Below are 23,027 nucleotides of genomic sequence, written 5' to 3'. Positions count from 1 at the left end.
GTAGTTTTTGTGCTGGAGGGGCTTGTGTTCTATCTCTCTCTCTCTCGCCCTCTCATCATGAGTACCTCTGCTATATCAGCCACCACCAACACCCCTCCTATTAAACTAGTGGTTATTACGGTCCCATAAGTAATATGCCTAATGTTGGTTCTTACCCGATACATTGTGGCTCTCCTCAGATGGGCCATCCTTCCCTCCGCCCACCTGTCGTCATGGGAATGTCCATTCTCAAAGGTGCTGATCTTTAGTTGACCCATCTGTGACTTAGGGGAATGATAGATGGGGTTTCACTTTACATTAGTGCCTTTATTCCTGTATTGTTACACTGTACTCACCCTGTACTTAGGGTTACTGCTTTTAATGGAAACTGTTAAAGATAATTACAGCAGATAATAATCGTATTAAGTCTGACCAAACTGATGACATGAAGCTGTGCAGTTCATTTTGGCAGGCTTGTTTTGAGTCGAGAAAAACATTTCTAAAAACAAAACTCACTACTGCTGTAGTACTGCTCAGAGAATAACACACAAAGCTAAAGTGAAAAGTTTGAAAGAGGGGATCAAAAATCGAACCAAATGTAATTCACCCTTTTCCAGCTTCGAGATAAACAAAGTGGGAAATAGAAAGGGGGCAGTGTGGGAGGTGACAGATGGGAAAATAGGAGGGAGGACAACAGAAGAAGGAATGGGAGGAGGGGGTGCATTAAAGGCTTGAATTACTTCAGATTTTTTTTCCTGAAAAGAAAGAAAGGGGGAGGGGGTGTGAGAGAAAAACTCAAACAAATGTAAATCTAAGGTTCAGCACTGAAGTGATTTGTGAACGGAAGCAGTTCCGACAGTCACTACTAGCAACAGGACTGCATCGAAGACTGAAAACAAGCACAACAAAGAGAGAAAGAGGGAGGAAGGCAGGCCATAGGGAGGAAGACAGAGGGGGAAGATGGAGAGAAGTGGAGAACTGAGAAAGAGTGAGAGGAAAAAGTCAAAACAAATGGATCAGGTTGTGTTTGTTGTTCTAAGGTTCACCACCGGTGTGATTTGTGAGGTGTAACTGAACCAGTTTCGACAGTCACTACTAGCAACAGGACTAGACTGCATCTAAGACTCAAAACAAGCACTACTAAGAGAGAGAAAGAGGGAGAAGTCATGGAAAACAGTTTTGGCAAACCTGTGCCAGGCTATTGAAAAGAAACGACAAGCAAAAACAAGTCTCTCTTTCACTTAGTAAAATAACCCTGACTCACTTAAATGTATAATCACCCCATTTAACACAAAGTGAGAAAGAGAGAGAGAAAACAGGTTTGAGACTACAGGGGGTTTGTATGGTGCATTGAAGCTCTGCTTTCAGATGTATTTAATTAATACATCCATTTAATTAAAAAAAAAAATCAATAAAATAAACAGAAAAGTTAAGAGTCTGTTGATTTGAATGTTTATTGTATTTTACATAACACAGGAAATGTACATTTACATTTGAATCAAAACAGTAGCCGGATCAAAACACTTGATCTTGATTCAAAACTTTGTTAAAGAAAAAGTCATTTCCACATCAGTTATTGTTTGTCAATATAACTAAGGAACAGAAAAATCCCTTTAAATCTGTGTTAACTTGAAGGCCTTGTTCTCCATTGCTCGCGTATGGTGAAATTATTTATGACGGATATATTTGTAAAACAATGTGTTAATCTAAACATTACATTCATATCTGTGATGTTACATATCAATAACACATTCATCATCAGATGCATTGAAACTTAACAAATAAAGCAATTAACAAAACATGACAACATGAACACATATTACATATTAAGTTAATACAAAAGTTTGGATTTGGGGATTTTTTAGAAATTTGTTTTGGTTTTAGTGATGTAATCTGGCTCGGTTGTTTTATTCTTGAACTTTCCTGTCCCACCTCCTTTTTTGAAGAAAAGTAAGAAGTGTCTGCTACTATACAATTCCCAAATATTACCTCAGAAATACATAAACAATCAGAAACAGAAGAAGCAGGAAATCCTTAACCTTTTGACTACTGTGACCCTTGTCTGAGGGGTACTGAGGGATGGCATCTCAGTGTCATCAAGCCTACTGAGTACACCTGACACCAGACCGCAAATGCCACACCACAGACACTAACTGCCAAGATGAGGTCTTGCTCCGGAGTCAACGCATTTGCAATGGTGAAACTGCCTCAAATGACTTCCATAACAAAATAACACACTGCTTTTATGGGCTAAGCCGGGGGAAAATGGGTGCGAGTATGTGGAGTAATTAAATCTCCATTTCCGTACTCTTTAAGTTACTTATTTTTGGGGTGAAACAATCTTTCACCTCAACCTTGCTAATTTAGACATGAACTTTCACACAACCTCTAACTAAGAATGAGGGAGGCAGAGTTCCAGAATTCCACATTTTCCAAGTCGTTTTTACGCGCCGACCCGGCAGACATCACCTCTGAGCCTGGATTTAGAAGGTTCCGCAATCAGCACCCCTGCCCACCTGTTCCAGCTATTGCACTGCTCTCCTCAAACCCCCTTCCTCAAAATCTTCCATCTTCTTCTGCTCTTCCTTCCTTCCCACCCGTTCCAACCCTGGACTGCTGTGTGTTCAGTGTTCAGGCTATTAATCAATGTCTATGGCTGGATTATAATGTATTAGGGTCGTTCCACCAATTAGGTGCCTTTTGAGTAATGCAACTTAGTGAAAAAAAAAAAAACGTATTTTATCCATTTTAAGATTGTCATAAAGTGCACATGTTCAACTTAATGAAAAACATCCCCATCTCAAAAAAATTATAGTAAGTAAGTGCCTATTAAAAGGAACAGGGTTGACAACTTCATCTTAAAAAAAATCAGCCATAAATCACCTTGTGACCGGGGGAATGGAAGCTTGTGTGCAACAGGGAGGGGCAATTGTATGCAAGCTTAAAAAAAAAAAAAAATCCCAAAAAATGATTCTAAATTGTCTCTCTCTATGGGCACCCTTTGCGGGGTCGGTTAAATGGATGCATCTGTTTTTCAAGGGAAATGGAGACTTTTCGACGTTAACACAGCGACATCTTAACTCCTCCACATTTACTGGACTGGTTCAGTCCAAAGAGGACCTCCCCCAACAGTTTTTTTTTCTTCCCATCAGGACCAGAAAGAAAGAAACGCCACTCAGGTGTTTCTTTTAAGCCCATTACATTAGATGAATCTATGGGTAACAGGGTTGACATGTCATGCTCAACCAGCTACATTTTCCACAACAAAACACCAGAAAATGTCCATAAAGAATAGAACCAGCTCATCTGTTTAATATATTTAAAAATGAATAGTTTCACCAATTAGAACGAGAGTTCAGTTCAGGTAACAGGGTTGACTTAAAAATCAGGTACGGGGTTTATTTGCCTGACGACTCACACTAAATTATTCCGCTGCTATGTCGTTCCCTACATACTTTAGTATGAGACTGCCATCATTGAAGTCGTTTGTGGTGATGAGGGGCGTTGTAAGTCATCAGCATTTGGATCGCCGCTAAATGTTGGTAGCCGGGTATTTTACTTAAAATGAATCACTAATTACATGAAATAAATAATAATCTTCAGAAATGAATTTTAAATGGCACTTCATTTAATATGACAGGCTTTTAAAATTCAATATTTGTGCACTACTTAAAATATCTAAGGGATGCAAAAGGCACTCATTATGTGGAACGACCCAGTAGAGTAGACTGCTGATACCACAACCTAATAGATAGCAGGGTTGGGTTCAATTCAAATTGAATGCTGTCAATTCAGGAAGTTAACCAACATTCCAATTCAATCATTTAACCAAGGGCCTCAATTTTTTTTAATGACTTCTCAATAAAATGAGAAGTAGACGTCTTTCAGTTGTTTTATTTAAATCACTTCCTGAACCCTGGTAGACAGATAAGACACCCATACCCTATTCTCGCTAATCACTGAAGATTATACCTTTTTGAAACTTGTATTCCTGAGATGGTCCCTAAAGTTTAAGTGAGAAAAATTGAAAGGTAGTGAGATATGTTTTGATATAACATTAGTGATTTATCTTGCTGTGATGTACCTTTTAAGCTAACTAAACTAACCCTTGCCCCTAGTACAAAAACCCCACCTGCACAAAGCATACACGTGCTAAACATGGGTTCTATTCAGAAGGATCCAATGTTAGGAACAAACATTTAGACAGGACTAAAACACATATGCTTCTCTGTCATGTAGAACAAGGAATCGATTTCTGTATTATTTTGATATGTGAGTAAAATCTAAACATTGCACCCTCCTGAACAAACCCCAGGTGCTTCTCCCACCTGACTTCCTGTCTAATTGAAGTGGGACAGGAAGTACCCCAGGTCGTAGCGTGGAGGACAGTGCAGGCCTAGCCCCTGGCAGAGGGCGAGGAGGCGCTGGCGAGCGTTGGCGGCGTTGTGGGCGTCTCTCACCCCGACATTACAGAAGGGCTCCTCGTACTCCCCAGAGATCAATTCATCCTCCTCAGCCAGCTCGTTCAGCCACAGCGCCCCGTCCTGGTGCAGCCCTCGCAGGCGCTCAGGGCTGGCTGTGCTTCTCAGGGCCTGGAGGTGCTGGGACACCACAACCATCACCCCAGCAAAGTGGCCTCTGGCTGGGAGCGCTGTGGCCGAGGGCAGGCACGGACGCACCCCACAGGACACCATGAAGGCGGCCATCAGGATGTCCACGCCGTACAGCTGTTGGATCCAGTCGCGCAGGTAGAAGCCGCCCATGCGGGCGTTAATCTCGATGAGCCTCGGGCCCACCTCGGTCATCTTCAGCTCAACATTGAACACGCCGTCTTGCAGGCCGCAGCCCAGGCAGGCGTGGTGCGCCGCGCGAATCAGCTGAGCACGCTTGTCCGGCGCCAGTCCCGAGGGCATCTGGGAGGCCGTCTCGGTGAAAGCCGGAGCACGGGTGGGGCCATTGTCGGACACGAAAGCGCCCTCCAGTCGCCCCTCAAACAGGACCACATCCACGTCGTGCTCTGTGCCTCCCACGTACTCCATGAGGGTCATGGCGTTGCCCCAGCCCAGGCCAATGCCAGGGTAGTCTGTCTCCTCGCGGAGGTCCCCTCCGATCCTCTCAAAGTGTGCCAGGCTTTCCTCCAGAGAGCCCACCTTCCTCACGCCCACCGCCCCGGCCCCATACTCCAGCTTCATGACGGCAGGGAACCTCACCACCCCTACACTGGCCCCACCAGGCCCCTCCTCCCCCCCACTGGCTGCCTTCTCCAGATCCAGGGCGCTCTCCACATGGATACAGGGAACAGCATAGGAAGAAGGGGAGGGAGAAAGGAGGGGAGTGGAGGGCCGGAAAGTGCAGAAGGACAGTGAGAAGGACGAGGAGGCTGAGGCAGATGAAGAGGTAGGGGCGGTAGTGTCGGGTTTGCCCATTGCCTCATTGAAGAGATCCCCCCTGTCAAAATCGGCCATAGCTCTCATGCTATCCCCTTCCATGTTCACCATGCCGTTGACCATACCGTTCTGCTGTCTTCCTCTCCTCTCACCTTCTCTAAACTCAACCAGGCCATCCGCCTGACCGGAGGGTTGCTCAACACTGGTCAGGTTAGTCCCAGTAGACTTCCGTAAGCCCAGGAGGTGCCTGTGGGTGCGGCTCTTCTCCTTCGCGATGCGGATGGCCTCTGGAGGAGGCCCCCTGAGCCCCAGCCTATCACAGACCAGAGACGTCAGCACCACGCAGTCATCCCAGAAACACACGCAGCCATCAGGGCGGAGCCCAGAGGACAACAGCCAATCACAAATGCGGGAGCAGTGCTGGTCGTCACGGCGGTGGTCGGGCAGGTCTGGCAGGGGCAGGAAGTGGTCGACCAGCAGGGAGGCGAAGTGGGCGGGGTCACAGTCCACAAGCAGGATCTGATTGGAGGGGAAGGAGTTGGTGAGGTCAGTTCAGCACATTAGCATAACTGGCTAACCAGTAACCATTAATGTGTCACTTAATCAGACTTTGCAATGCAGTAAAATGCACTTCTAAAATAGCGGAAAAGTCTGTTGCGGCAATCTATTCACTTTCATTACTTCATTCCCCATGTAGACATTCACCTTGAGTTTGTACTTTTTGGCTGCTCCCCAAATGAACTTTTTACTGTGTCCTCCAGCTCCCACCACCAGCACAGTCTTCTCCTGCATCAGGTAGTACTGGGAGCGGAGGAGGGGGGTGAGGAGGAGGGTGCCCCTACTCCACCCCTCTATCCCACTGTCACATCCCTCCAGCCCCATCCCTTGCTCCGGGAAGGAGGAGTGGAGACAGAGGGAGGGGTGGAGGCCAAGGACAACAGGGCTGATGATGTAACCATCCATGGTGAAGAGGAGGTCTACGCCTAGGAGAGAGGGAGTAGAATAGAGGTAGAGAGATAGAGAGAGAGAGAGAGAGAGAGGGAGTGGAATGGAGGTAGAGAGAGCGAGAGAGGGAGTGGAATGGAGGTAGAGAGAGAGAGAGGGAGTGGAATGGAGGTAGAGAGAGAGAGAGGGAGTGGAATGGAGGTAGAGAGAGAGAGGGAGTGGAATGGAGGTAGAGAGAGAGAGGGAGTGGAATGGAGGTAGAGAGAGAGAGGGAGTGGAATGGAGGTAGAGAGAGAGAGGGAGTAGAATGGAGGTAGAGAGAGAGAGGGAGTGGAATGGAGGTAGAGAGAGAGAGGGAGTAGAATGGAGGTAGAGAGAGAGAGGGAGTGGAATGGAGGTAGAGAGAGAGAGGGAGTGGAATGGAGGTAGAGAGAGAGGGAGTGGAATGGAGGTAGAGAGAGAGGGAGTGGAATGGAGGTAGAGAGAGAGGGAGTGGAATGGAGGTAGAGAGAGACAGAGGGAGTGGAAGGGTCAGACAGCAGCTCAGGGAGACATAGGAGTGTTGACAGAGTGAGACTTGTGATGGTATAAGTAGACCCATGTTTTCAGAGAGGCTTCGACATCAATCTGCAGTAATCTATATCAAGTCATAGATCAACTCAGACGGCTTCATGCTACATTAGAGGGAAAGACAACACACACACCTATCATGTCGGTCTGGGCGCCCTCTCCACCACGCAGTTCCGCGGACATGCTTGACTCTGTTTCCATGACAACACGAAGGCAGGACAGGGCGGTGTCCGTTGCTAAGCGATGGAGAGAAGTTGCCATGGTAGGGTCAGTGAAACCGCACTCTAATAGGGTGGTCTCCAAGGACTGAGAGAGGGAGTGGCTGTGAGAGAGGGGGGTGTCGGACACACCCACTCTACACACCAACTGAGGGAGAGGGATAGAGAGCGAGGGGGGGGGAAAGAAGAGAGAAGTTAGTGAAAAGGTAATGGATTTCAAACATTGCAGTTAATGTATATGGTCTTTTACAGGAATTTGTCTCACATTCCCAAGTTAGACATTTACAGAGCTATATACATTCATATATATATACATACATACATACATACATACATATATTTATATATATATACACATACATATATACATATACATATACATATATATAGCTATGTATATATCTCTGTAAATACACACGTACATACATATACATACATCTATATATATACACACATATATCTCTATCTATACACACACACAAATACATATATATACACACACACGCTATAGGTTTACAGTATTGAGGGTCGATACAAATTGTGATGCACATAGTCAACATTTCATTTCTCTCTCCTACCTCGTTCTCTCTCGTTCTCTCTCTCTCTTTCGCTCACCTTGTAGAGGAGAGGCAGGTCCAGAGGTGAGCGACTTACGATGGCACACAGTCTGAAGGACAGGTCTGGAACCTGAGGCCTGCAGTCTGACACACACACACAACAACTACTACTTCACTATGATAACACCAAGGGGATGTGGTAATGGCCGTAGTACATCACATTGTACTAGAGTCCTTACAAGTCATGTGAGGATCACATTCAAATAATCATGAAAATAAGGTCCTTAAACCTCGAACTACCCCCATCTGTCCCAGACTCAAAGCCCTCACCGGTGTACTGTTCCCAGGTGCGGTCCTCTACCCGCGGCCCAGGCTTCAGTGGGGAGCAGTAGGCCTCCAGCAGCACTGCCTCTCCAGGGAGGAGCTGGGGCAGGAGATAACCTACCTTGGCCCAGACCTCATCCCTGTTGTTCCTGGACAGGTAGACAGGGGGTGAGGTTGCCTCGCCCACGAACGTCCCACCACTGCGCCTGAGCACCACCTATACACAAAGTGAAAGGAAAGCTTGAGGATTTGTGTACAGTTACACAAAGGCTGACTAAAATATCCTCTAAGAAACAGGACATACACTCTCAGATCCCTTCATATCCTCAGACTCCAGGAAAGAGTCCACCTTGTTTCGTACGGAGTTCATCCCTCCCTCCACCCCCTTTTCTAGGTGCACCACCTCCACCCCTCCTGTCCTGCCCTCCTCCAGTCCCATCTGTCCCGGGGGCAACAGTAAGGCCAGCGTCGGGGGGCAGTGGATCTTGGCCTTTTGCAGCAGAACCCTGGTGGTCAGAACATCCCCCCAGAATCGACACAGTGCGCCGGAACCTCCGCTTGGGCAGTCTGTCTCCCGGGTCACTTCCTCCTCAGCCCAAGGGTCACATGACAGGAAGTAGGTGACCTTGCGAGGGGGGTTGAAGTTGGAGAGGAAAGTGCGGCCTCCCAAGTCAAAGGTGACAGCCTTGTGGACCAGGAGGGAGGGGGAGGAGTGAGAGAGCCAGGAAGGAGAAAGACACAGGAGAGCATCTCCTAGACAGAAGAAGAGAGAAATGGGTGGGGTAGAGAGAGACCGAGGGGGGTGGGGTGTGTGAAAGGGGTGAACGAGAGAGAGAAAGACGGAGGGACAGAAGGAGCGGGTAATGGGGAAAGTGTGGTCGAGAGAAATTGGATTGGGGTAAGAGAGAGAGAGAGAGAGAGAGAGAGAGAGAGGGGAAGAGAGAGGAGAGGGGAAGGGAGGGAAGAGAGATTCTTGACCGGTCACAGCTTTCCATGAAAATATAGAAAAAGGTCAAAAGTCATAGAAGCCTGTCAACTAAAGTGTAAAGTGTTTTAGTCTGTTATTGGTCATAACAGAGACAAAGCAGGAAGGATAATTACTATTTATGTATAAATAGAGTAATGAAGGGCAGTGACAATCTCATTAAATGTCAACCTGCACTAGTGATCTTTTCCCTCAACCTTTTGGCCATCAGTCTAAAATTAGAGCCATCGCTGTTAGACTCAGAGCTTGTCTCTCTAGGGGGTGATTATGTTATTTTATAATGACACCAATGAATCCCATAAAAGGATTACCATTCCAACATTTATTTTCCCGGCGATCTGGCAAGGCAAAGTTAAGGTCCATAGATGGTGAAGAAAGCCTTGTTCAAACTAACACCATTATGGGAGGCACTAAGGAACACTTGGAAGACCTCTTGGAAAACACTTTGGCACATACTTTGAAAGGAGGGGTGTATGTTTTAACTATTGCTCTGGCCAAATATGCTTTCACATTGAATTACTGTCAGACATCTACAGGTTAGCACAAACGGTTACAGGTTGGTATAAAGTACCAAATTATAAATATAACAGAGTGATTTACAGCCTGTTTGTACACATCGGTTGTGTTTCCTGTCTGGCTGCATTCTGCTAGCGTACCTGGGCTCCGTTGGCCTGCCTCCAACAGCAGAGAGAGGTAGGGGAGGGGGGATCCCAAAACACAGACACACAGCTCAGAGTGACTCATACCTAGAAGAGAAGGAAAACAGTACAACAGCCATTAGCGGCAAGGTCAAATTCCCCATGCATCAGTGCAGCCCTTCACTATGTAATAGAAAGTAGTTAATGAATGTTAGCCAATACAAAAGTTAGGTCCAAAAACAACCATATAGGGGCCAGCAAATATGGCAGAAGGTCATCTTAGCTCATTGAAGGACCCACAACCTTTTTGCTTACACCCCCAGAGTCCTCTGGCCCTTTCCCCTCTGCAAACACTAAATGGGTAGGAGATAGGGGCTAGGGTCTTGCCTAGGGGTTGTTTTTGGACCAGGTAAGAGTAAACGGAAACACACCTGTTCACCTAGTAGCCCATTGACATATAGTACTAAACTCACTTGGTCTGGGTGACTCTGTGCAGGTTAAGATCCAGTGTTTGTGATAGGTTCACCTGGCCTGGGGGCTTAACTCAGGTGGTTCAAACATTCAGAGCGTTGCAGATAGAAAGGTAAGGTCATAGAGCGGCCACAATTCCCATGTCATAGGGATTGTAATAAACAGCGTCCAGTGTCTTTCTAGCCTGGTACATTTCTATCTGCGTCATCCTGTACGTTTCAGCCGGGTGATCGTAGCCCGGGTCTCACCCTGTGGCAGGTCCTGTGTTTCAGGCAGGTCGATCTCCCTCAGAGCCTCTTGCAGGGTCTGGAACAGAGCCACCTCCTGGTTGGAGGACCATACCCTCGGTCCCCCAGTAGCACATCCTCCTGGAGAGGAAAGGCTGGGGACAACAGTGGTGGGGAGAGAGCTGAGAGAGAGCTGTGGGAGACAGGATGTCAGGAGAGACATAACATAAATGTTAAAAGGATACCTGTTGAGAGATGGAGACGGAGAAAGAGAAGGGGTCATCAAAGGGATTGTAAAATGAGGGAACAGATGGATGTTCAGGGAGAAAAGAGGACAAAGAGGACAAAATGGTGATCCTGAGCCAGAATAATGAGCCATTATAGCTTACTACTGATTTATAAACCATTTACAAATCCTCCATTAACTGTTTTTCCTTGATGTAAAACATGAATGTGTCTTACCAAACACTGTCTGAGAGGAACATGAATGTCAGAGTGCCACTGATACTGTTAAACACATGCCACTGGCAGCTGTGTGTGTACATCAAACCCATGTAGTAAACACACCCATTCATTCACACACACACACACACACACACACACACACACACACACACACACACACGCAAAGTTATGGATTTATTGACTTTAAACACACATTTATTCCACCAAAGCATTGACTGATTGATATGTCGACCAGAAAACACTAAGAGCTCTCTCTTCTGGTTATATGGGTATTAAGATAATCAAATCAGTTTTATTCTTGAACAGGTGAAAAAAACTATGTTTGAAGTTGATATTAAAATATTTTTTTTTACAGAAAATGATATCTTAGAATCTTCGAGTTAGCTGACTAAATCATTAAACGTGCATTGTAAGAGTCTCCTTGGCTCTCTCTACTTCAATACCAGGTTGTGTGGGCGCTCAGATTAGATGCGATACATACTAACAAACCACATGCATTGTTATGCAAAACGATCACCTACACAGCAACGGCATTGTTTGGTGTGCAATCATGTGAGAACAATACACACGGTCCACTTGTTCTCTCCTTCAACTCTCGTCACCCTCTCTTTGTCCTCACTCCTCCTTCACCCCTCTCTCCCTCTGTTTGCCCATCACCAGATTTGTTTATTTACATTTTTATTTCTCTTCTAATGACCTAGACACCTGAAGGGTTTATAAACTCTGTTTAATTCCCACCATCGTATACTTGTAGAGCTCCAGTAGTTTGCTGCCTCAGAGTAATATCTTGTCAAAGAATGCCAAGGTTTTCAGTTTCACATACTGTATAAGACATTCAATGAAACTATAAATACTTATTGGCACCGTAGAAAATACAGCCCCACCTCTCGCTCAGCATTACTTGCACTGTAACCTATGTAAATCAAACTTGACACTCTAAATTTAACACGATACGCACAGACCCTCAGACACTTTCTCTCACACACAGACAACAGGCAGAACTGTAACGGTTCCCGAGATTAACAGTCGCAGCTGTTTCCCTCCAATCTCTCTCTATTCCTCTCATTCTCTCAGCAGCCTCGCTCCGTTACACCTAGTCCTTCAGGGTCTGCCACCCTGTCTTAGTCTCTTTCATTCCCCACTGTATCAGCGATTCCCTCACAGGCATTACTGTCAAACATTAAATGTCTAACTTGTATTTCAACACATACATGTTGCACTCAATTGCATTTGCATGCTAAATACTGCAAAAACTATTGAAACAACTTCAAAAATGTAATAAAAAAGCAGAGCAAGAAGAAGCAGACCTTTTATCATGCAATAACATACAACAACTATCACGTTCCCACAATTATAGGAGAAACTTTGGAGAAAAGCTAAAAGAACACTTCCTTAAAATAGAAACATTGAAAGCCTGCAGATATAAGCTCACATCAATGTCCATGCAACAACTCTCCTGATTAAACTCACCATAGTGTCTGCAGTGACCAAGTGGCAACCTGGAAATGACAGAAAGAGAAAGAAAGTGAGAGGGTAAGGTAAGAGAGGGAGGGGAGGGAGGGAGCAAGCTGGAAAGGGCCAGAGGAGGGAGGGGGACAGAAAGAGGAAAAGTGGAGCATACGGATAGCAGAGAAGAAGAGTAGAAGTAAAAACACAACAGATGACATGCTATAAAACCTGTCTGTTTTCTTGTGTAATATATTGTAAAAAGACCATGTGAGCCTAATAAATCTAAGTGGCAGTATTATTAGTATGACCTGTAGGCTATTTATAAACACAAACACATTGTGAGAGCCAAGGCACTTCCATAGACCTTGGATATCACAGGAATACCAACCTGTTGTTCTGTTGTGATACCCTGCCATGCAAATGATGCGACGGATGTTACATCCCCAATTACATGTAAATACTTATTGGCGTAGTCGGCAACTTAAGTGGGCAAGTTCACTTTCCATCGTTCAATCCCTTTCCGTAATTGAAGTCAATACAATAATCTCTGAAAGAACAATGGTAAATCCCTTGTACACCAAACACAGACATTATAGGCTACCCTTTTTCAACCCTGGTTAGGGCTGTGGTGGTCATGAAATTGTGTCAGCCGGTAACTGTCGGTCTCACGGTAATTGACTGTTAATTAACATAAACACGCCGAGCATCTCTGGCTTCCCACGCATCGCCAACAAGCCACTGATGCAGACCTTTGGAACAGTTACATTTTAAAAAGTCTAATAAAACCATTTAATATAGCCTACACTATCACAATAAATCCATTATTTATTTAAGGCAGGTCTGAAGAAACATTATGATATGTAGAAAATGTAGCCTATTTCAGAAGAACAAAATAGCATATTCTGAGTCATCCTTGAACCAAATGTCGACCGCATTATCTACCAAGGGAATTCTCTTCGATTATAATCACAGCCGTATATATCCCCCCCCACAAGCAGACACATCGATGGCCCTGAACAAACTTTATTTGACTCTATGCAAACTGGAAACCACACATCCTGAGGCTGCATTCATTGTAGCTGGGGATTTTAACAAGGCAAATCTGAAAACAAGACTCCCTAAATTGCGCAACCAGGGCTGGTAAAACCCTGGATCATTGTTATTCTAACTTCCGCGATGCATATAAGGCCCTCCCCCGCCCTCCTTTCGGAAAAGCTGACCACGACTCAATTTTGTTGCTTCCAGCCTACAGACAGAGACTAAAACAAGAAGCTCCCGCACTCAGGTCTGTTCAACGCTGGTCCGACCAATCTGATTCCACGCTTCAAGACTGCTTTGATCACGTGGATTGGGATATGTTCCGCATTGCGTCCAACAACAACATTGACGAATACTCTGATTCGGTGAGCGAGTTCATTAGAAAGTGCATTGACAATGTCGTACCCACAGCAACGATTAAAACATTCCCAAACTAGAAACCGTGGATTGATGGCAGCATTCGCGCGAAACTGAAAGTGCGAACCACTGCTTTTAACCAGGTCAAGGTGACCGGAAAGATGACGAAATACAAACAGTGTAGCTATTCTCTCCGCAAGGCAATCAAACAAGCTAAGCGTCAGTATAGAGACAAAGTAGTCGCAATTCAACGGCTCAGACACAAGAGGTATGTGGCATGGTCTACAGTCAATCACGGATTACAAAAAGAAAACCAGCCCCGTCGCGGACCAGGATGTCTTGCTCCCAGACAGACTAAATAACTTTTGTGCCCGCTTTGAGAACAATACAGTGCCACTGACACGGCCCGCTACCAAAACCTTCGGACTCTCCTTCACTGCAGCCGAGGTGAGTAAAACATTTAAACGAGTTAACCCTCGCAAGGCTGCAGGCCCAGACGGCATCCCCAGCCGCGTCCTCAGAGCATGCGCAGACCAGCTGGCTGGTGTGTTTACGGACATATTCAATCATTCCTTATCCCAGTCTGCTGTTCCCACATGCTTCAAGAGGGCCACCATTGTCCCTGTTCCCAAGAAAGCTAAGGTAACTGAGTTAAACGACTACCGCCCTGTAGCACTCACTTCCGTCATCATGAAGTGCTTTGAGAGACTAGTCAAGGACCATATCACCTCAACCCTACCTGACACCCTAGACCCACTCCAATTTGCTTACCGCTCAAATAGGTCCACAGACGACGCAATCGCAACCACACTGCCCTAACCCATCTGGACAAGAGGAATACCTATGTGAGAATGCTGTTCATCGACTACAGCTCAGCATTTAACACCATAGTACCCTCCAAACTCGTCATCAAGCTCGAGACCCTGGGTCTCGACCCCGCCCTGTGCAACTGGGTACTGGACTTCCTGACGGGCTGCCCCCAGGTGGTGAGGGTAGGTAACAACATCTCCACCCCGCTGATCCTCAACACTGGGGCCCCATAAGGGTGCGTTCTGAGCCCTCTCCTGTACTCCCTGTTCACCCACGACTGCATGGCCATGCACTCCTCCAACTCAAACATCAAGTTTGCGGACGACACTACAATGGTAGGATTGATTACCAACAACGACGAGACGGCCTACAGGGAGGAGGTGAGGGCACTCGGAGTGTGGTGTCAAGAAAATTACCTCACACTCAACGTCAACAAAACAAAGGAGATGATTGTGGACTTCAGGAAACAGCAGAGGGAGCACCCCCCTATCCACATCGACGGGACAGTAGTGGAGAGGGTAGTAAGTTTTAAGTTCCTCGGCGTACACATCACGGACAAACTGAATTGGTCCACCCACACAGACAGCGTTGTGAAGAAGGCGCAGCAGCGCCTCTTCAACCTCAGGAGGCTGAAGAAATTTGGCTTGTCACCAAAAGCACTCACAAACTTCTACAGATGAACAATCGAGAGCATCCTGTCGGGCTGTTTCACCGCCTGGTACGGCAACTGCTCCGCCCACAACCGTAAGGCTCTCCAGAGGGTAGTGAGGTCTGCACAACGCATCACCGGGGGCAAACTACCTGCCCTCCAGGACACCTACATCACCCGATGTCACAGGAAGGCCATAAAGATCATCAAGGACAACAACCACCGAGCCACTGCCTCTTCACCCGGCTATCATCCAGAAGGCGAGGTCAGTACAGGTGCATCAAAGCAGGGACCGAGAGACTGTTAAACAGCCACCACTAACATTGAGTGGCTGCTGCCAACATACTGACTCAACTCCAGCCACTTTAATAATGGAAATTGATGGAAATTGATGTAAAAATATATCACTAGCCACTTTAAACAATGCTACTTAATTAAATGTTTACATACCCTACATTACTCATCTCATATGTATATACTGTACTCGATACCATCTACTGCATCTTGCCTATGCCGTTCTGTACCATCACTCATTCATATATCGTTATGTACATATTCTTTATCCCTTTACACTTGTGTGTATAAGGTAATAGTTGTGGAATTGTTAGGTTAGATTACGCGTTGGTTATTACTGCATTGTCGGAACTAGAAGCACAAGCATTTCGCTACACTCGCATTAACATCTGCTAACCATGTGTATGTGACAAATACAATTTGATTTAACTAAGCAAGTCAGCAAGTCAAAATACTCCATAATGTCAAAGTGAAATTAAGTTTATAGAAATGTTTACAAATGAAAAGCTGAAATGTATTGAGCACAGGAGGTTGGTGGCACCTTAATTGGAGAGAATGGGCTTGTGGTAATGGCTGGAGCGGAATCAGTGGAATGGTATCAAATGCATCAATCACAAGGGTTTCCATTATGAGCTGTTCCACCCTCAGAAGCCTCCACTGGTCTTGAGTCAATAAGTGTTCAACCCATTTGTTTTGATGATTTTTGTACAGACCAGAACATACCGGACCTAATTTTCTCTCCATATCCCCGGATTTCAACCCGCAAGCTCTGGACATTTACACCTGGATCTCGCAGCTAGCCCGCTGCTATCCGTGTGACTATTGGCTTACGTCGATCCCGGAGCAAACATAAATTATTCCGGAGCTAGCCAGCTGAAGAGTTCCATCAGCCACTCCTGGGCTACAATCACCTATCCGGACCCGTTTTACTGCCGATGCGGAGCCCCACCGGGCCTTTACGACTGGACTACCGACGTTATCTGCCCGAGGGAGTTATCCAACTGGCCCCTCCGTAGCGACGTTACCTGAACGCCCATCTGCGGCCCGCTAATCGTTAGCTGTCTTATCGGCTGCTATCTAAATAGGTCTATGGGACAATTTTTCTTGGGTCACTATACTATATCTATTTTTCGAATTGGATTGATCCCTTCTACCACACGGAACCCCACTAATCTGCCGACGGAAACGCAAGAGGTGGCTAAAAACAAACCTCGATCCGATGCTAGCTTGCTACCGATGGCCCGGCTAGCTGTCTGAATCACAGTGACCCCAACCAACCTCACTACTCACTGGACCCTTATGATCATTCGATGAAGCATGCCTCTCCTTAATGTCAATATGCCTTGTCCATTGCTGTTCTGGTTAGTGTTTATTGGATTATTTCACTGTAGAGCCTCTAGCCCTGCTCATTATACCTTATCCAACCTTTCAGTTCCACCACCCACACATGCGATGACATCACCTGGTTTCAATTATGTTTCTAGAGACAATATCTCTCTCATCATCACTCAATACCTAGGTTTACCTCCACTGTATTCACATGCTACCATACCTTTGTCTGTACATTATACCTTGAAGCTATTTTATCTCCCCCAGAAACCTCCTTTTACTCTCTGTTCCAGACGTTCTAGACGACCAATTCTCATAGCTTTTAGCCGTACCTTTATCCTACTCCTCTGTCCCTCTGGTGATGTAGAGGTGAATCCAGGCCCTGCAGTGCATAGCTCCACTCCTATTCCCCAGGCGCTCTCTTTTGATGACTTCTGTAACCATAATAGCCTTGGTTTCATGAATGTCAACATTAGAAGCCTCCTCCCCAAGTTTGTTTTATTCACTGCATTAGCTCACTCTGCCAACCCGCATGTTCTAGCCGTGTCTGAATCTTGGCTTAGGAAGACCACCAACAATTCTGAAATGTTCATCCCTAACTACAACATTTTCAGACAAGATAGAACGGCCAAAGGGGGCGGTGTTTCAATCTACTGCAAAGATAGCCTGAAAGTTCTGTTCTACTATCCAGGTCTGTACCCAAACAATTCAACTTCTACTTTTAAAAATCCACCTCTCTAAAAACAAGTCTCCCACCGTTGCCGACTGCTATAGACCACCCTCTGCCCCCAGCTGTGCTCTGGACACCATATGTGAACTGATTGCCCCCCATCTATCTTCAGAGCTCGTGCTGCTAGGCGACCTAAACTGGAACATGTTTAACACCCCAGCCATCCTACAATCTAAGCTTGATGCCCTCAATCTCACACAAATTATCAATGAACCTACCAGGTACCACCCCAAAGCCATAAACACGGGCACCCTCATAGATATCATCCTAACCAACTTTCCCTCTAAATACACCTCTGCTGTTTTCAACCAAGATCTCAGCGATCACTGCCTCATTGCCTGCATCCGTAATGTGTCAGCGGTCAAACGACCTCCACTCATCACTGTCAAACGCTCCCTGAAACACTTCAGCGAGCAGGCCTTTCTAATCGACCTGGCCGGGGTATCCTAGAAGGATATTGATTTCATCCCGTCAGTAGAGGATGCCTGGTTATTTAAAAAAAAAGCCTTCCTCACCATCTTAAATAAGCATGCCCCATTCAAGAAATTTAGAACCAGGAACAGATATAGCCCTTGGTTCTCTCCAGAACTGACTGCCCTTAACCAACACAAAAACATCCTATGGCGTTCTGCATTAGCATCGGACAGCCCCTGTGATATACAACTTTTCAGGGAAGCTAGAAACCAATATACACAGGCAGTTAGAAAAGCCAAGGTTAGCTTTTTCAAGCAGAAATTTGCTTCCTGCAACACAAACTCAAAAAAGTTCTGGGACACTGTAAAGTCCATGGAGAATAAGAACACCACCTCCCAGCTGCCCACTGCACCGAGGATAGGAAACTGTCACCACCGATAAATCCACTATAATTGAACATTTCAACAAGCATTTTTCTACGGCTGGCCATGCACTGCACCCCCCACAGCAACTCGCCCAAGCCTTCCCCATTTCTCCTTCTCCCAAATCCAGTCAGCTGATGTTCTGAAAGACCTGAAAAATCTGGACCCCTACAAATCAACCGGGCTAGACAATCTGGACCCTTTCTTTCAAAAATGATCTGCTGAAATTGTTGCAACCCCTATTACTAGCCTGTTCAACCTCTTTCGTGTCGTCTGATATTCCCAAAGATTGGAAAGCAGCTGCGGTCATCCCCCTCTTCAAAGGGGGGGGGGGGACACTCTTGACCCAAACTGCTACAGACCTATATCTATCCTACCCTGCCTTTCTAAGGTCTTCAAAAGCCAAGTCAACAAACAGATTACCGACTATTTCGAATCCCACCATACCTTCTCCGCTATGCAATCTGGTTTCAGAGCTGGTCATGGGTGCACCTCAGCCACGCTCAAGGTCCTAAACGATGTCATAACTGCCTTCGATTAGAAACAATACTGTCAAGCCGTATTCATTGACTTGGCCAAGGCTTTCGACTCTGTCAATCACCACATCCTCATCGGCAGACTCGATAGCCTTGGTTTCTCAAATGATTGCCTCGCCTGGTTCACCAACTACTTCTCTAATAGAGTTCAGTGTGTCAAATCGGAGGGCCTGTTGTCCGGGCGCCTGGCAGTCTCTATGGGGGTGCCACAGGGTTAAATTCTTGGACCGACTCTCTTCTCTGTATACATCAATGATGTCGCTCTTGCTGCTGGTGGGTCTCTGATCCACCTCTACGCAGACGACACCATTCTGTATACTTCTGGCCCTTCTTTGGACACTGTGTTAACAACCCACCAGGCGAGCTTCAATGACATACAACTCTCCTTCCGTGGCCTCCAATTGCTCTTAAATACAAGTAAAACTAAATGCATGCTCTTCAACCGATCGCTACCTGCACCTGCCCGCCCGTCCAACATCACTACTCTGGACGGTTCTGACTTAGAATATGTGGACAACTACAAATACCTAGGTGTCTGGTTAGACTGTAAACACTCCTTCCAGACTCACATCAAACATCTCCAATCCAAAGTTAAATCTAGAATTGGCTTCCTATTTCGCAACAAAGCATCCTTCACTCATGCTGCCAAACATACCCTTGTAAAACTGACCATCCTACCGATCCTCGACTTCGGCGATGTCATTTACAAAATAGCCGGCAATACCCTACTCAATAATTTGGATGCAGTCTATCACAGTGCCATCCGTTTTGTCACCAAAGCCCCAAACACTACCCACCACTGCAACCTGTACGCTCTCATTGGCTGGCCCTCGCTTCATACTCGTCGCCAAACCCACTGGCTCCAGGTCATCTACAAGACCCTGCTAGGTAAAGTCCCCCCTTATCTCAGCTCGCTGGTCACCATAGCAGCACCCACCTGTAGCACGCGCTCCAGCAGGTATATCTCTCTGGTCACCCCCAAAACCAATTGTTCCTTTGGCCGCCTCTCCTTCCAGTTCTCTGCTGCCAATGACTGGAACGAACTACAAAAATCTCTGAAACTGGAAACACTAATCTCCCTCACTAGCTTTAAGCACCAGCTGTCAGAGCAGCTCACAGATTACTGCACCTGGACATAGCCCATCTATAATTTAGCCCAAACAACTACCTCTCCCCCTACTGTATTTATTTATTTACCTCCTTTGCACCCCATTATTTCTATCTCTGCCTTGCACATTCTTCCACTGCAAATCTACCATTCCAGTGTTTTAGTTGCTATATTGTATTTTCTTCACCACCATGGCCTTTTTTTTGCCTTCACCTCCCTTATCTCACCTAATTTGCTCACATTGTATATAGACTTATTTTTTGACTGTATGTTTGTTTTACTCCATGTTTAACTCTGTGTTGTTGTATGTGTCAAACTGCTTTGCTTTATCTTGGCCAGGTCGCAATTGTAAATGAGAACTTGTTCTCAACTTACCTACCTGGTTAAATAAAGGTGAAATATTTTATTTTTTTAAATAATGCCTAAATAACTTCAGGAGTAAAAATGTGATTTTACAAGTCACATAAGTTGCATGGATAATGTGCAATAATAGTGTTTAACATGATTTTATAATGACTACCTCATCTCTGCACCCCAAACATTAAATTATCTGTAAGGTCCCTCAGTCGAGCAGTGAATTTCAAACACAGAGTCAACCGCAAAGACGAGAGGTTTTCCAATGCCTTGCAAAGAAGGACACCTATTGGTAGATAGGCAATAAAAAAGCAGACATTGAATATCTCTTTGAGCATGGTGAAGTTATTAATTACACTTTGGATTACACCAGTCACTACAAAGATACAGGCGTCCTTCCTAACTCAGTTGCCGGAGAGGAAGGACACCGCTCAGGGATTTCAACATGAGGTCAATGGTGACTTTAAAACAGTTAGCGAGTTTAATGGCTGTGATAGGAGAAAACTGAAGATGGATCAACAACATTGTAGTTACTCCACAGTACTAACGTAAACGAGTGTGAAAAATACGTTTGTATATCACGTGTCAAACTCATTCCACGGAGGGCTGAGTGTCTCTGGGTTTTCAATCCTCCTTTATACTTGATTGATGAATTAAGGTCACTAACTAGTATGGAACTCCCTTCCCCTTGTTGTCTAGGGCTTAATTGAAAGGCAAAACCGAAAACCAGCACTCTAGTCTAGGCCCTCCATGGAATGAGTTTGACACCCCTGCTGTACAGAATTAAAATATTCCAAAATGTGCATCCTGTTTGCACTAAGACACTAAATTAAAATACAAAGTGTGATGATTTGGGGGCAAATCCAACACAACACATCACTGAGTACCGTTGAGTTTTTTTTGTTTGTTGATAAAAATAAATGGAATAGAGCTAAGCACAGGCAAAATCCTAGAGGAAAACCTGGTTCAGTCTGTTTCTAAAAGACACTGGGAGACAAATTCACCTTTCAGCAGGACAATAACCTAAAACACAAGACCAAATATACACTGGAGTTGCTTACCAAGAAGACAGTGAATGTTCCTGAGTGGCCTAGTTACAGTTTTGACTTAAATTGGCTTGAAAATCTCTGGCAAGACTTGAAAATCGCTGTCTAGCAATGATCAAAAGCAAACTTGACAGAGCTTGAAGAATATTAAAAGGAATGATGTGCAAATATTGTACAATCCAGGTGTTCAAAGCTCTTAGAGACTTACCCAGAAAGACTCACAGCTGTAATTACAGCCAAAGGTGATTCTAACATGTATTGATTCAGGGGTGTGAATACTTATGTAAATGAGATATTTCATTTTTCATGTTTTCACTTTGCCTTTATGGGGTATTGTGTGTAGATGGGTGAGGGGAAAAAATATATTTAATCTATTTTGAATTCAGGCTGTAACACAATAAAATGTGGAATAAGTCAAAGGTTATGAATACTGTCTGGAAAAAAACAACATGTAATCCATAGAGCGATTGGAACAATGATTGGGCTTGTAAGAACATATTTCACTAGACTCTGTAGGCTGGGATGGGCTTTCCAACCCTGTCTCAGGGGTTCTAGGCCTATAGGCTGCCCTTGGAGTTATTTGGCCACTTTAGTTGTGATATACAAACCTTATCAAGACATATAGGCCTATGGGCTCGGCTACATGATGCCGTTTCTTGCCTTAGACTGCTCACGCTGGGCATCATTCACAATGAATAATATTCTCACCCATCAGACTATTCTCAATTTAATCTCATTTTTGCATATACTAAATAATATGTGTGAAATGAGTTTTGATTTAGAATGGACCACTATCACTGTCGGAACAGGAAAAAAAAAAAAACACATCATCTATATGCCCTTGAATAGCGAATGGAGGACGCTTTTCCCGCTGTTCATTTTCATGCCAGCTAGGTGGGCTACTCCAGTAGTAAAGCGAAGCAATGTGCTTAATACATGAAAAGTGGAGAAATAAATATAGTAGGCCTAGCGTATAGAAAGCTGATGGGATCCTCCTTTTTTTAACAGAGGCCATCAAAACTCTGTTTTCTCACGCAATTGCATAGAATAGCCTATAGAAATGTTGCGCAACATGGGCTCATAGGAACACATTTCATCCCATGCATCAACCAGCTACGAGGAGCTGGCTCTTGCTGCCCAACAGGTGATCCTACCCCCGCTCAAACTCTAATTGCCAGGGCTCTCAAATACTTAATTCAATTTTCGATTGCATTTATGTCAGCGTGATTTGAAGGAAAACAGAGCACTGACTACCAGGCCATTAGCGACTGGCTGTTAGGAAGTTTAGTAGGCTATTAATGACCAGCGGCATCAGAGTGCAGTTTTGGAGAAGACTAGTTACCATGACTCAGCGGTGATGTGGAATTTGACTGCGGTCATGACTCGCGACTGCCGGTGTGGCGATAATACGTCGCCAAAACAGCCCAACCCTGGTTGTTGTTGCCCTTTAAGTCAGCCAATCTGTCTGAAGCTTGCCAATGTAAACAGATGGAGGAGATTGCGGGAGTCCAGGACAGGCGTTGATTGGCAGCGGTCTAAGGAGCCAGGCTGTACCCCTGCTCCACCTCTGCCAGCCCTGTACAGGGCGAGTGTCAACTAAGGGACGATCCCCTACCGTACCAGGTGCCATGGAGGTGTAGGATAGGGATGGCGGAGAAAGGTACAGTCTGACACTATCAGTACGTCTCACTACTTCAAACAGCCTCTACCTGCTGGCCTCCCTGG

The 23,027-nt window shown here is 45.4% G+C and overlaps 1 protein-coding gene across 2 annotated transcripts; it reads right to left on the bottom strand.

Moving 5' to 3' along the window:
* Positions 1-1,414: 1,414 nt before the first annotated feature.
* Positions 1,415-22,952, bottom strand: LOC139366173 (carnosine synthase 1-like). Of its 2 annotated transcripts, XM_071103351.1 has the most exons (10): positions 22,918-22,952; positions 12,237-12,334; positions 10,323-10,494; positions 9,622-9,711; positions 8,285-8,733; positions 7,987-8,197; positions 7,715-7,800; positions 7,016-7,247; positions 6,072-6,349; positions 1,415-5,885 (listed from the first exon to the last, which is right to left on the bottom strand). In XM_071103351.1, the coding sequence occupies exons 2-10, from the start codon at positions 12,237-12,239 to the stop codon at positions 4,320-4,322; spliced, it is 3,087 nt and encodes a 1,028-aa protein (XP_070959452.1). In that variant the 5' UTR covers positions 12,240-12,334; positions 22,918-22,952; the 3' UTR covers positions 1,415-4,319. The 2 variants fall into 2 exon arrangements, with proteins under 2 accessions (XP_070959452.1, XP_070959451.1); XM_071103350.1 differs by lacking the exons at positions 12,237-12,334; positions 22,918-22,952 and having other exon boundaries at positions 10,323-10,710.
* Positions 22,953-23,027: the final 75 nt, after the last annotated feature.

This window comes from Oncorhynchus clarkii, chromosome 14, assembly GCF_045791955.1.
Source record: "Oncorhynchus clarkii lewisi isolate Uvic-CL-2024 chromosome 14, UVic_Ocla_1.0, whole genome shotgun sequence".
Lineage (NCBI taxonomy): Eukaryota > Metazoa > Chordata > Actinopteri > Salmoniformes > Salmonidae > Oncorhynchus > Oncorhynchus clarkii.
This window is presented reverse-complemented; position numbering and strand designations above follow the sequence as displayed.